Source organism: Lycorma delicatula, chromosome 2, assembly GCF_047948215.1.
Source record: "Lycorma delicatula isolate Av1 chromosome 2, ASM4794821v1, whole genome shotgun sequence".
Lineage (NCBI taxonomy): Eukaryota > Metazoa > Arthropoda > Insecta > Hemiptera > Fulgoridae > Lycorma > Lycorma delicatula.
In genome coordinates, this window is record NC_134456.1 from 127347361 (window position 1) to 127363693 (window position 16333).

Sequence of the window (16333 nt, forward strand, 5' to 3'; positions counted from 1 at the left end):
AAAACAAAATTCGATGCCTCCTTCCATGCAATTGACGTTCAGCCCGCCCAAAATCAATCAGAGTTCGAAACCTTTTTATGCAGATAGAGAAACACATCACAGATAACGACTTTGCGTTGAGTAACTTAAATTTCGTCGCTGGTGCAATAAAAATTGATTTTCCTCCAAAAATTAAGGAATCACCCGAAAACAGGAACATGATTCCTATGATTGGATTCCCTTTTATAGGAAAAGGATTACGGATTCTCTTGTTAAGAACAAGGATCCGTAATCATTATTCAGAGTTAATTTGTTACAGCTTAATAATATAAACTACAGACTGAATCATTCTAACATTCAAAGTATTTTCACCTAAAACTTTAACGGAAAACTTGAGATAAAAAATCAGCAGCAGGAACTTATGGTCGTTTCTCTACATCGTTTCCTTATTTTACCAAGAAACAGATTTCGTATTTTAAAAAAGGCAATAGTAATAAATACATAATTTAAATTAAAAAATGCGTTTTTAATTTACGCTTTTTATGAAAGTTGTATTATTATCTATTCTTTAACCTTTGAATTTTTTAAATCGGCGCAAATCTAGTTACTAAGTAGATTTTTTAAATTTAGCTTCGTTAAAATGTGAAGAAGAATTGAACAGATTGAGGTTTATACTTTTTAACGCGTTTTTTGAAAATGGTTTTATTTTTGTTAACATTTATTTAATTTTAATAAAAACAATAAACTAAGGTTTAATGATATAATTGTTCATCATATAAACAAACAAATATTTATTATTTGTAATTGCCATTTTAATTGGTTAATTGAAAATGAAATCCGGAATAGGTAAATTCACTTTCAGTTTAGCAAATTATATTTTTATTATTACACAGAAGGAAAAATCTCGTGCACTTACATAGATAGCTTAAGAATAAAAAGTAAACAAGTAAGAAAATTTATCGGCAAACCGGTTCTTATTTATTTTTCTCACTTATAATGAAATTATAGATTTAAAAAAATTTTTAATTTAAGGACGTTGACTAGATTCAGGTGCAAAATTTAGAATAAAATTTTTGATTCGTGAAAAAATGTCATAACGTTTTCGCTATCTCACAGAATCTTTTGTTACAAAGTCGATATAATATTTATGATATAAAACATACCGACGGGTACCAAAGTGGGGATATTATACTATAAGCGAGTTGATGGAGCAAAGGTGGGAGTTTACGTAGGTCGCGGTCAAGTTTTTCTTCTACGAGCAGGAGGGACTGAAGAAGTGATACGACAAAGATCAGTTGCCGTTTTGACACTATAGTGTGCAGTTGCGTAAGCTTTGCTTTAGTGGTAACTTATACTTGCATCCACTAAGTAACTATTGTTTACTAACTTCAAAATCGTGTAAATTATTTGTGTATTCATAAAAACGCGAAAATAAAGGAACTAGTTTTATTTTTGCTTATTCTTTATTGTAAGAGTTTTCTTTTTCTTTGAGTAAATATATTTTTTTTAGCGACAAGTTTATAACAGTTATTGGAGTATGCCAGAACCCGGAGGTAAGTTAATCGCATGTAATTATAATTAACCTTCTTGCTTATGAATATATAAATTACTGAATAGAAAAGTAAAGTACTACTGCAAAAAATTAATTTGACCTCATATTACACCATTAATTATTTATATGCAATAAATGAGCGCTTTTATAATTTTTGTAAAATGTATAGAACAGCATACGACTGATTTCGTAATTTTTTAATATTTTTGTTTTAATACTATTTTTATAACGTAATTACATTCGGGATGGCGTCAAAGTTGAAGCTTGCTTTTTTTTGGAGGGAACCTTATCAAAGCGGAAGAATAAATTTTTGACTTGAATTCATATCTCAGTCTTGATTTCCGGCTATTATTTGTGTTTTTTTGGATTGTAATATTTTATATATTCTACCGCTGTGAATCCTGGATATAATACATACATAATATAATTTACTGATAGCTTCGATCAGAGTATTAGTAAATTTATATCGTAATTTTATTATTTATTTTCCCAACGTTGGTCAGTACATCATTTTATGATGTCTTCTTATATTTGTCCATAAGATGGTTCATATAATTAAAATAAATAATAAAAATTGTTGGTTTTAATTTTTATTTAATATTAAGTTAATCGAACAAAAACCCAACAAGGAAAAAAGTTAAGCTTTCATGCTTAACGATAAATATATTTTTTTTATTAATTAATAATAGTTATTTCGAACAGAAAAATTGATAATTATTAAATATTTTATTTAAAAGATAAATTACTTTAAGAAAAAATAAACCCAAATAATGTCGAATTTTTTGCAAATGTTTGCGTTTCACCATCCCCTGAGACCAAAAGACTTAAATTTCCAGAAGATTTATGTACTTGCATACATTTGTGTTTTGGCCTGTATTTTGATTAATATCCGACTAGCTCAACATAAATTTTTCGAAAAATAACTTAAAAATTTCTGTATAAGGGGCTATGATGACATTTAATTTTGGACAAAAGTAAAAAAGCGGGAGGGATAATTTTCGCATTTTGAGTCTCTTTTACTTTTTATATAATGGTCGTAGGAAGTTGAGTTTTACTACGATGAACTTACTTATTAGGTTATTTAAAATTTCAGAGTTTTCAGATTTAGGAATGGAAGAATAAATCAACATTATTTCTAAACAGTTTTGACACCGTATATTGAAAATCCGTTAAACGAAACAGTTGAAATTTGGCACAAATATTTGGCAGTATATATTCCATCTTTGGCATGATTTTCTATCCAGTCGGACAAAGGGGGGCATCACGGTACCTACATTTTTTTATTTCCCCCTCCCGGTACTAGCTATACAGAATGTTCCGGGACGCCCAAATTTAAGGACAACAAAATAAACAAAAAAGTGCGCGTGGATAAATTATCTTGCTTCTTTTCCTTCTGTCCGCCATTTTGTATTTTTCCAATAAAAATTTATACATTAAAAACGGTTTGAGCTTTCAAAGAAATTTAGTATATATGAACCTGAAAACATCATCTATAAAATAAATAAGATTGAAACTTTTACCTTTGGAAATAAATAAAAAATGGCTGCCATTAAAACTGTTTAATTTTTATTATCGAATACGTTTTAGAAGAAATGTTAAGCCTATTGTTATGAACAAAATGACACTTCATTTGATCAGTTCGGTTGACAAACTAACGAGGTACCATTGAAATCGTTTCAGTTGATCGCAAAAATTATTCGTGAAAACAGGTGCAAAATTGTCAGACTGTTTAATTTCCACTCTGTACCCTACAGATAAGCGGGTTAGGTGGCTCCCTTTTAACAGTTATACTCTAAATAAGTACAATTTTGATAAAACATTATTAGATCAAAATATGGGGCCCAAAATATTTTACTAAGAATTTTGATTTTTTTCTCAATTATACTTTTAATAATGCATCATTTTTTAGGTAAAAATGTAATTTAATCAAAGGGTCAAATAGGGCCCAATTTTTTTATTTTTTGAAAATTTTGATCTTTTTCGCAATTGTACTTTAAATATAGCTTAATTAAGTCATTAATATTTTAAAATGGCGCATTTGAAATAAATAATATTTATCAGTAAAGCCGGGTAAGTTATATAATTCTTTGACAGTTTTTTTATTTTTATATTAATGTAAAGAAAAAAAAAATGTAAAAAGTTAACTTGCAATGAATTAATTTAACATTTTTTAATATTATTGCGCGGTTGGAATGATGAATAAAAGTTCTCTTTTTTATGTTTTGATCTAAGTAATATTTACTAAAATGGAATCTAAATTAAAAAAACAAGAACAATTATTTCATAATCTTTAAATGAACTTTATTAAAGGACACCGTTCATTGTTGTATATTTAAAATATTCCCTTGCGTTGCTAAAAACAAAAAGCAGCTTATGATAGATTATGGTAGTAGTACGATAGTATGTATTAATTTTGTAGAGCTCTTTTTATGTTAGTCTTAATACGATTGAGTTAGTTTTGAGAAAAAACTAGCAAGTACAAATTCAAAAATTATGGCTCACTATTCTCCATTTCTTTATTAAAAATAAAAATAAGTCACCAATTTTTCTACGAGATTTCTATTTCATGTTTTCGTTTTTTATTTTAACGTAAATTGTTGAACAAATATCAAACTTCACATAATAATATAAATAACTTTAAAAAATGTAATTTTAATAACCTTTTCACTAATAAATATTAAAAATGTACGTTATTAACAGTTATATTATTAACATAATATAGTTATTTCATAATTATACATAGTTATAGATATAGTTATTTCATAGTTATAGTAATTAGTTATTTCATTTTGTTCTTGCTTACCTAATTTTCATTATATAATCTGTATACTTTCAATATTCAACTGCTAGAACTTTAACATACATGCGAACACACTCACGCATATTTATACTACTTTTATGAATAACAAGATTTGCTCAACTTCTTCTTCAACTTTTGTCCGAGACTGTAATATGTAAGTTTTACATATTATATATTGTAATAGTACATCTTATGTGAAACATTGTCTAAAATATGCATGACATATAGTAATCGCTTCACAATTTATCAAAGTCATCACTAGAAATCTCCATGGAATACAAAATAAACATTATATATATATATATATATGTTTACAGGATTTTATATAACCTTGCTCAAATAAGTAAGAACGTTTTTAAACAAAAACTACGCACTAAAAATGAAATATTTGCCTTTTATTGATTTTGTATGTTTTCAATTTACTTATTAGTGTATGCCATTAATTCCATAAAAAAAGGATACTTTTTACATAAAAAAACTTATTTTAATAAAGTAACTTTTTTCTTTTTCCTCATTCTTAAATTCAAATAAATTTGCAAATTGCCTTTAATATATATCATTCATAGAATGCTTTTCTTCAATCTCATTATCTAATGGAATAATAAATTAATTTAAAATTTAAATTTTTCGAAGTATCATATTAATCCACAAAAACAAAAAAGTATTATAAATTTAAAGTGGCGTGATTTTTAAGTATATTTTACTTATTCTAGAATACAAAATTGTCAATCGTTCAGCCAGTATACTTATATTATATAGTCATATATAAGCCTCAAACGCGATCAAATTCACCCGATTTTTTTTTTTTTCAGCTTGTAAAGAAAGTTCCTTTAATATACTGTTATTCATTCAAATATTAATGAAAAATAGAAAAAAAATGACTTAGTTTCATGGAAGATTTTAATTTTTTTTATTTTTGTTTGTCATCAAGGTTCTTAAAACTGTATTATTATAACTTAGTATAAAACCTGGCATCATTCTAAATTATTTTCTTGCAATATTCCAAGAAAATTAGTCGAAGAACTTCAGAGTAAAATATTGCATAAACCCACATCCCAAATGTAATTCTCACTAGAAGTTACTGTTCAATTAATTTCTAAATTTCGACTTTTAAACACGCACACAATTCTGCTTGTTCTTCTTGTCTTGCCTCTCTGTTACTATTTACCTATCTGTTGACTACATTCACTTTTTTTTTCATGACTGCTGAAGAGTTTAATTCTTGAAATCCAAGTCGCATTCGAAGGTTCTTAATCCAGAAATAAATTAGCTTACAATTACCGATTACTTATCTAATTCAATTAGCAATTATTAACCCTTAATTTAGCACCGACTTAAAAAGTTGGAAATTTGATTCTTAACTTTTTAATCCGTTCTTTTAATACGGATAGACATACAAAAACTTACATATTGATAAAATTCGGTAAATAATGCGGAAAACGATACAAAATAATAATAATATAAAAAAATTACAGTGAAATTTAAACCGTACGTAAGAGTCTCGCAGATATCACTTCTTCCGCTCAAAAAACGAACATTTCTGTAATATAAATAAAACTGTTTTTAACAAAATGATGCTGATATCAAAAAGGTAAGATACGACATTCCTATTATCAAAATCTGTTATAAATTTAGAATTTTGTTTAAAAAATTACATGTTAAATATATGTAATAGACAATAGATATACGATAATAGATAATAAACAATGTTTAAGCGTTCCATATAATAAGGAAAAAAAAAGAAAAATTTGTTACAAAACTCTTACCGGTCCGATTTTACTTATATGTAATATATCACATTTACAGAAATAATACAATTCTTATGATGATTCGTTTTTAATAAATAAAATCAGGCCAAGAGTTTTATAACAAATTGTTCTATTTTTTCCTTATTATATAGAACTCTTAAAATTGTCTATTATCTATTATTATATATCTATTGTCTAGTACATATATTAAACATGTATTTTTTTTAACAAAATTCTAAATTAATAACAGTTTTGATAATAAAAATGTAGTAGTGTCTTATCTTTTTTGATATCAGTATAATTTTTTTAATAAGTTTTATTTACATTACAGAAGTGTTTGTTTTTTGAGCGATAGAAATTATATTTGCGAGACTCTTACCGCACGGTTTGCAATCTCATTGTAATTTTTTTTTATATCACTGCGTTTTGTTAGATTATCCTTTTATTTTTTTATGAATTAATGATTGTTATCTAATGATTTATTATTAAAATTTATTGCCTTTCTAGAAAAAAACAAATATACATACATATTTTGAATTTCTCGGCCAATTTTTCTTTTGGTGATAGTCATATACCTTTTTTTTTTCTTTTTCAATAAAACTAGTATAATAATGACCTTCACTAATCGAAGATCGGTGATGTAATATTGCACTTATTTGTAACTGTAAACCTCGATTTTTATTGTATCCGTGAATGTACTTTTTATATTATTATTAAATTTATTTTTGTTATTTTTTATTTCTTCATCAGTTAGTTCAAATTTTACCATTCGAATTTATTTTTGTTTTATGTAACAAATTTTTGTTGCCACATTTGCAACTCTTTCTCACTGTTCGTGTTTTTTTTTTTTTTGTGTTTTATTAGCAGCCATAATGTCGTGTAAACTAATCCTTTTATTTTTTTATGAAGGTATGGGAATTAAAAAAAATTGTTTCATCTTCAGTATTTTCATTTACACAAGAGCATTTACTATTAAAACAAGCTACAGTATATTTTCTTTTAAATTTTATTATTTCAACATTATTAAGTTTTTGTACGATATCATTCGTAAATTCAAAGGCGACGTTAAGTTCTGCTACCTAGCGGCACGATTCGTAAACTCACCTTTTTGAGGAAAAGTGACATATTCGAGTCCCGCGGTTCATCAAATGGAAGAAAAAAACATTGTCTAACAAATTTCAAGGTATTTTTTGAAAGTATTATTTATTAGAAATCTAACTGAACTGAAATATTTTTCATGCTTATTTTTTAATTTTTTCCCCATTTTTATTTCACTTTTAGGTTAGGTCATGTTTAGAACTATAAACATATTTCGTTGACTTCGCCGTGCCGTCTAATCATGCGGATTCTTACCGGCCAAGTTCTAACGAACTTCTTGATACTATTACTGGTGAACTAACGCCATCTGGAATCCATAAATATATATTTCCTTGTACTTTAAATAGAAAATATTCTATCGGAACTATTTCTCGCCGAACATTATTATACTGTAACAATAAAGTACTAAACGATGATGGTAAGAAAATAAATAAGTCTATTCGGTAAAAAAATCTATCGTTCAAGTTATCTGGAAAAATTTATAATGGGATCACGAAGGAAATTTCTGTAAAAAAAATAACAATAATCTTCGAAACCTGAACGATTGGAAATGAATTTAGATTTTTTTTTAAATGATACGAATCGAATTAAAAGCTTTCTTTTTAAATCTTTAAAAGATTTACGTAAGAATAATTTTTAATCCGCTCAGGATTGACGTATTTTACAGATTATTAATTTCATTTATCAGAAATCCCATGAACAATCCTTTTAGGCGTCCTGTGAATAATTTTTCAGTAAAAATAGACAAACGTGTTGCTTTACCTGCATTTTTCTAAAATCTATTAAAGTGTTAAATGGAAATTTATAGAGAGAACCGGTTAAAATCAATTTTATTTATAATTTAAACATATTAAATTACGCGGGTACGATATTAGTAATAATAAAATAACAAATTGCATTTACGTTCATTAGATTATTACAATTGTTAGCTTTAAAATTTAACTTATTTTTTGAGCTACATTTTTTTTGTATAAAAAAAAAATTAATTATAATAAATGAATAAAAAATATGGTAAACAGAGTAATTTAGTTATTATTTATTCAATCTGCAGATGTTTTATTTACATTTTTTTTTTTAATATAATAAAAAAGTTTTTCATAAAAGTTTTTCTTAGGGATTTCCAAGCCGATATCTAACAATAGCTCTGATCATTTGTATTTCAGATCAGATGAGCTCTGATAACAGCTCTGATTTTCTGCTGTTTCTCTTGTCAAAATGTAATAAATCTATAGTTTTCTTCATAATCAAATATTTAACTGCTTAATTCATGAATCATTAAATGGGTAATGTATGATCTACTAAGGTGTAAAAGAAACTGTATTAGGAATTGAAATAACTGATGACGGGACCTAAGTAAAGAAAATTGGTTAACGTAAAGCTTCACAAAAATATTATGGTAGTATTTCATGAATTGAACCAAGTATCGTTCCTGTTATCTTGTACACAAGCTTAATAATAAGAATAATAAAAATTATCGTGAATTGTCTTATGTAGCATATTTTATTTTGAAAATAATGATGAAATATTAGAAGTAATAATACTGCTTTAATATTATTAATTCTTTTTACGTAATTTTTGTTTAGAAAAAATAAAAACCGATTAAACATGTAGGATTGAGAAATAACCATATTTTTTACAAAATATGGTATATTATTTTATTGTAAATAAAATAATTTATTTACAAGATATAAGTTGTAGTTAAACTAAATAATACAGAAAAAATAAATTGTATTTTTTACATATTTTCTTTGTAACAATAGTTTTTAATTACATTGAGATTATAACATAATTATATAAATTTTATAAACTTATAAAATTATATAAAGTTCTATTACACAAACAAAACAAGCCAAAAAAAGATATTATTTCTATTAGAAAAATTACAAATATAGTATATTTAAATAAGATATTATTAAAAAAAAAATACAGCGCAAAGAAATAATTACATAAAAGCTTTGATCCGTGAATGTAGACCTAAAAGGAACGATACCAAAAGGTCCGATCCGAATTCCAAAATACTGTACCTTAATGTTTTTTTTTCTTAATAAAACAATGTTGAAAGATATGATTATTGTCTTTAAAAACAACTTGAAAAGAAAGAAGTTGTAAAAAAAAAAATTTTAATTATTTATAGAAGAGGTGATGGGGAAGCTAGATTAAATATAGATTTTCTATATCCTTTGATAGAAACTCCAAAACAACCAGAATTTTTTTTGAAGTTTCAAATATTATAGCTCAGTTTGTATGTATATGTATGATAGAACCACGACACTAGTCACAAGTCATTCTCCTGACACTCTTTTTTTTATGATTATTTTTTAATTAGTATTATCTAAAAATTCATCGGCAGAATAATATTGTTTCCGTAAAAAAAATATTTTTTTTAATTTTATTTTAAATAAATCTGCGGGAAAAGTTTTTAAACGGTTCGGCAATTTAATAAAAATGACTCTGAAGCATAAGAGGACCTATCTTTTAAGCCGAATTATTGTGCGAGTTATACAAAACCAAAAAAGATTTGATAAATGCGGCTATTGTTCTTTTTTAAAAATAAAAGTCTATTCTTTTTAGCTAAGATTGCACACTCATAGATACAAACACGCAGATATGTTAACGTATTTAATTTTTTAAATATCTGTTCACAAGATTCATACTTAAGGTTGCCAAACATTGATCTGACAGCCCATTTTTGTTTTTCAAAATTTGTCCTGACTCTTTGAGGGAACCTTAAAAGATGATATATTTTAGACGGTAATATACGTAAGCATAAATATTTAATAATGAAGACAAGCTTAGGATTTTATATAGGTGCTTCAAAGCATAACGGTACGGTTTAATTTTGTTACGAAATAGATTTGATGATCTCAAGTGAACTTGTCATCTAATAAAACAACCAGAAATTTCGCTTTGTGGACAACATATATTTATCGTTATAATTTTTGGGAATTCTATCCACGCAATAATATTTTACTGATTTTAAATTTACTATTATTACTAGCCCTTAATTATCACAATACTTTTTTTTACAATTACTTACTTGTTTTATAACTAACAATAAATTTTACGATTATTCACTCCGTTCAAAATATCCTCAGTCCAATGATATTTCATACGTATAGAACTGATAATTGTTGGTTAGCATCGAGGTAACATATTAGATTATTTATGTTGAGTGATACTAACCTTAGGCTTAAAATAAAAAAAGTAGGTTGTAGAGTATTTTATTTATTTCTACGTTTTAGAACGATCATGGTCGATGTTCTCTTAATTTGAATAATACTCGTACGCTTCTTTTTTCCTTGAATCATTATTATCTTATGGTGTTTACCTTCGAAAAACTGTGTAAAAATTACTTTTTTCACGCTAAAATTTATAATCTTCCTTTTCAAATAATTTTAAATTGATTCGGCGTGATCATATATATATTCAAAAATATCAATTAAAAAGAAAAAAAAAATTTACACTTTTTGTCAAACGTTTCGTAACACTAGATCATACTGTTTGACATTTTCTAAACCTTAATTTATTATTTGGTAGTCTGCTCTTTTAAAGTTAAATTGTGAGTAATGAGTACTAATAAAAATGTGCAGAATTTTGGTTTTGAATAACTATTAAGTATATATTTTTTTGAATTCGATACTATCAAATTAAGAAAATGTATTTTTTTCTTTTCTTACTTGTTAGTTTATTTTAAGACGATGCTTGGATATACCTTTTTGTATATACATACACAGCAGATACATAGGTACACCTTATTATGTATAATAAATATATACACACTGTTATACTTTCTGAGCGTGTGAATATGTATGAAATATGAAGTAATAATCTTTGTTCGAAACGAGTTTTAAAACCTTATTATGGGGTTAAAAACAATTTTTTTAAACACAATTGTGTTGGAAACACAATGCCTAATTAAAACTATTACTTAAGTAAAGAGTAAATTATTACGTTAGTATTTTTTGTTTATATAGTAGAAGTCGCTTATAAAGAAATTGTTTGTAACGAGAAACCAGTTGTAATGGACAAAAATTAAAAATAATTGACCGGTTTCCTGTCATTTTCTATCGAATAATAAATCTGTTCCCTGAGTAATTAAGTAAACGTTAAAGTAATTAGTATTGTTTGTTTGTAATATTGAATGTTATAACGATGTTGTTCAATTACACTGGGGAAGCAGTGACCACTTCACAATAAGTGAAAATGGGTAAGAAACAAACCAGATGCAGTCACTACTGCATCTGGCAGTACAATTGTACATGGCTCACTAGCCATGTACAATTTTGTTCTGGCTACTTCTGAATTTTGGAAAATTCCATTCCTGCACTATTATGAAATTTATGCAGGTAGTATGGCGGTGGGAAGGGTGAGTAATTTTACAGCTGAGCTCAAGTAGTCGATTCTTTTGTTGCTGCTTTGTACAGTACATTCGTAAGTTAACTCGGGCTGAAGTCAGAGTATTTTCTGCAAGCATGTTACGGTATTTTTTTAATAAATTTTTACGGCACAGAAGTTAAATCGGGCGTTAAAAGGAAAATTCTTTCTTTTGTGACAAATTAGAAATTATTGAGGAATTAGAAAACGGGCGATCTAATTCTGATATGTGTAAAACTCAAGGGCTTTCTACTTCCAGTGTATCAAAAATTTGGAAAAACAGTGTTAAGAGTAGCTTTCGAAAAATCAATTCAGCTAAATAAAATAAGTCTATGTGGTAAAAAATGATTTGGACGAAGCGCTTATTAAGTAGATCAAAGTGAAGAGAAGTCAAAAGTTCAGGAAAATTTGTTATACAAAGTTGTATTCTTTAATGTTGAGAATCGGTTATTTACTTGTGTTTAGAGGGGGAAGATTTTTCCTGATACAAATAGGCTCATTCGTTTATAACGAGCATCCGGGTACAACGAGCACATACTTCCAGTCCCTTGAATCTCGCTATAACCGACTTTTACTGTATAAGTTTTTTTTTGCTGATATTAATTCGGAAACCAACGTAAAGTTGTTTTATTGTATTTTCATCATCGTCAGTACAATATTTCTTAGAATAGATTGTGATTATGATCAATATTACTGGTTAAGTATGGAAATCGTAAACGCGTAGATGCGAAGAAGTTCTACCTGAGGTATTGTAACAGTGTTGATACTGCTAATAGTGCAGTTGGGAAGATGATGTGTCGCCACAGAACGTTGTAGGTAGCAAGAAGATCTACCCTCAATTTCGTAATCTATCTGCATCCTTCCCGTACTGATATTTCTAAACATTGACTTCTAAACTTTGAATGCGATTTTATTCTCTGATCAGTAAAAATAATAATAATAAACAGAAAACGATAAAATAATGTAAAATAAAGTTTATCATCTAAACAAAATGTTAATACGTTTAAAAGAAGACCACATGTTAGTATAAAATTCCAATCATTATATAAGCAAAAATTTACCTTTTTAAAAAAAACCCAGTAATATTTATCGAGAGATAAATCTTAATCTTTGTTACCAAGATACCGGGTGAATTTGCCAACTTTATTAAAGAAATCTGTATTTACAATAATTAAAATCATTCCAATATAAATCAATAAATAAACGGACATGATATAAAATAACAAACCACTTTTATGTTTTTTCATGGTGTACATTAAAACGATAATTTTTTTAAGTATATGGAATATATTAGTACTAAACAAGTAAAACCAGTATTTGTTTTGTTTAAATCCAAATAATTACAATAAATCAGCAAAAAATAATAATTAACATTTTTGTTAATTTTTAAATTAACAATTTTTTTTTAATTTTTTAAGGAGACCAATAAAAATTACTAAAATATATTTTTTTTCCCAAGACAATGCGATCTTTACGTTGGCCTTTTATATGACATTCTCATAGAGCATATATACAATGCCATCTCAAACCTGTTTTATTTGAATACCTTGTTTGAATATTTAAATACTTATCAGATAGAGGAATGATATTAGAAAATCTCTAATAGTTCGTATATATTACGTACTTTTAAAAATTCATCATTATCACTGAAGAAATTTCTATAATGTAAAAATACATATGTTACACATTTATTACGGTTTTACACCTATTGAAAATTATGCGCTTACATAAATATTAAAAAATCATATAAATAAAAATCACTCGGGAAAATTAATTATTTTACAAAACTAGGCAAAAATATCTATTTTGTTTATTTTTATTATTGATTATGTTACATGATTTAATACTCATCCTTCACTTTTAAAACAAAATTGTTATCTGACAATTAAACAGTTAAGATTAGAGGAATCAAAAATTCTCACAAAACGAACAAGAAACACCCAGACCATATCCATCATTCTACATTTCAAGAAAAACGAAACCGACTTACTCTAAAATTAAATCGTATACACTAAACGGGAATAATTTTTTTATGTAAAATGATGATACCCGTACCATCATATACTACGTCACTAAGTAATATAAATTTCTCGATTCTATCATTTGTGACTGCGTCACTTGTTTTCGGATCGCTAGATTCGAACTAACTTTAACGAAAATTCAGTATTTTTAATGCCCTTCACATATAGCGTGTATGTAAAATGTCCGATATTCTAAAAGTTTCACGGAATTGATATTTTTTCATGTCAGCTTAAATATCGATTACAATCTGCATTATTTAAAATCATAAGAAAATGATTCATATTCATTCAAACCTTAAAAGACTACGAGTATTAAGATATTAACAGTTATTTCATCGCTTTATGATTACCAGTTCAGTAATAATCATGCTTAGAATAAAGAGAATTGTTATTTAACGAAATAGAGAATAGTAAAAAAGTGTCTAATAAGGGTTAGTAAATTAAATCTTGATAACTCACCGAGTTGGTCTAGTGGTGAACGCGTCTTCCCAAATCAGCTGATTTGGAAGTCGAGAGTTCCAGCGTTCAAGTCATAGTAAAGTCTGTTATTTTTATACGGATTTAAATACTAGATCGTGGATACCGGTGTTCATTGGTGGTTGGGTTTCAATTAACCACACATCTCAAGAATGGTCGAACTTGGGTCTGTACAAGACTACACTTCATTACATTCATTCATATCATCCTCATTCATCCTTTGAAGTAATACCTGAACGGTAATTCCCGGAGGAACAGGAAAAAGGAAGAAAATTAAAGCTTGATAGGATAAAAAATATGTTTAATATTATTTTTTCTAAAATTAGTAATTCATATTAAGATATATTTTTTAAAATTAGTGTGTCTGTTATAGTAATAAAAGTCTCTGATATTTCAGTCTCCTCGAAGTTCCCTCTTTCCTTAAACAAATAATTATCTTAGTTGTTTCACTTGCATCATAACTATAAAAAGGTTTGGACGAGTAGAGTAAAACAACATATTACTATGTTTAATATATTAATTAAAAAGTAGTATGATTATATACGAGGTCTGTTCAAAAAATAACCGAACGTTTTTACGCGCCAACGGAGATATTTAGTGACATGCTGTTGGCAGCATTGTGTTCCGCATAACCTCTTCTGTAACTACATGTTGTTGCATTGTTGATATCTCATTTAGTTTTCGTGTTATTTTTATTTGAGTGCAACATGTTTAAGTGTTATTAGCGATTTTTGTAATGTGCATTTTTCGGGAGCAACGATACAACCTAAAATTTTGCGTGAAACTGAGAAAAACTTTCACAGAAACTTTTCAAGTTTTGAAACAAGCTTACGTAAATAATGCTGTAGGTCGTCGCAATGCTGCGAATGGTTTCCACGATTTAAAAGTGATCGTCAGTCAATTGATGATGATCCTCGACCAAGAAGGCCTTCGACTTCCAACTGATGACACACACGTTCAGAAAACTAACGGTTTGGTGTGTGCAAATCGCCGGTTGACTGTCAGAGAACTTGCAGTAAGGGTTAGCATCCCGATTGAATCATTCCATGACATTTTGACTTAAAAATTGAACATGTATCGAGTTGCAGCAAAGTTTTTTCCTCGTTTGATGACCGAACAGCAGAAAGAACATCGAGTGGACAATTGCCGGCACCTCCTTGAACAAGCCGACGACGATGAAACATTCATGTAAAAGACCATAACGAGAGACGAAAGCTGGGTTTACGGCTATGACATTGAGAAAAATGTTCAATCATCGAAAAATCGCACATTACAAAATCGCTACTAACGCTTAAATATGTTACACTTAAATAACAATAACACGAAATCTAAACGAGATATCAACAATAAAAAAAATGGTTACAGAGAAGGTTATACGGAACACAATGCTGCCAACCGCACATATATATATATATATATATATATATATATATATTATTTTGAAAATTTATAGGCTTAAGTTAAGATAAATTAGATTTCACTGAATTTTAGAATCCTAAAATCCGGTTTAAAATGATTAACAAACTTTTTATGTTTACCAGGACAAAGTTGCATCGATTTCATATAACTTTTTAAAATTTTCTCTGGTGTTTTGCTTTGTTCTTAATGAACTCTTTTTTTAAGCTTAGGGTGTATTTTATTCAAAAAATTATATTTATATAAAAAAAAATAAAATGCATCAATTTTTTTTTTAAATTATTGTTCTAATATATTTTTAAAGAATTTCGGTGAAGGTAATGCTATAATCGAATTTTTTTATCCATTGGGATGAATTTTTACCAAACGCTAAGAAAAATAAAAGTCTATAATATCTTATGCCGAATGTTGCTTGTAACGTAACTCTAAAATTTCAACCGGAGGCTTTATCCTGTACGAAATTATGTTTTAACCGATTTCAAAAAATGATTTGGTACTCTATTCGACCTTTACGTCTTTTCACTTATATTCTTCCTTACACAAGGCCGACTACAATCTCAGTTGTTTAGTTGCGTTTCTTTAGGGGGGCAGTTTAACCAAAACACAAGTTTCTTATTTTTTTGTTTCTTTGGAACCAAAAGGAACCGTTATTTCGCAAACTCCAAGTTTAAAAAATTGAATTATATAAATTTTTTAATATTTTTATCGCATGATTTAAGTGGATTTTATTTAACTCATCTTACAATTTTAGACGATTTGTATACATTTAAGATTTATTGAAAGTTGATTTTGGTCGGGTTGATTTGAATTAAAGTTTTTTCTTGGGAAAACGTTTACTAAACTGTAATGTGAAGTTTGTGGTGAGCGG

General features: G+C 27.3%; 1 protein-coding gene across 1 annotated transcript in view; it reads left to right on the forward strand.

Moving 5' to 3' along the window:
* The first annotated feature begins 1240 nt into the window (after positions 1-1240).
* LOC142319212 (fatty acyl-CoA reductase wat-like) overlaps positions 1241-16333 on the forward strand; it is a 97402-nt gene continuing 82309 nt past the window's right edge. The window contains exon 1 of the mRNA XM_075356231.1: positions 1241-1532. Within this exon, the coding sequence (XP_075212346.1) occupies positions 1517-1532 (16 nt within the window). The 5' untranslated portion in view covers positions 1241-1516. The remainder of the gene's footprint in view (positions 1533-16333) is intronic.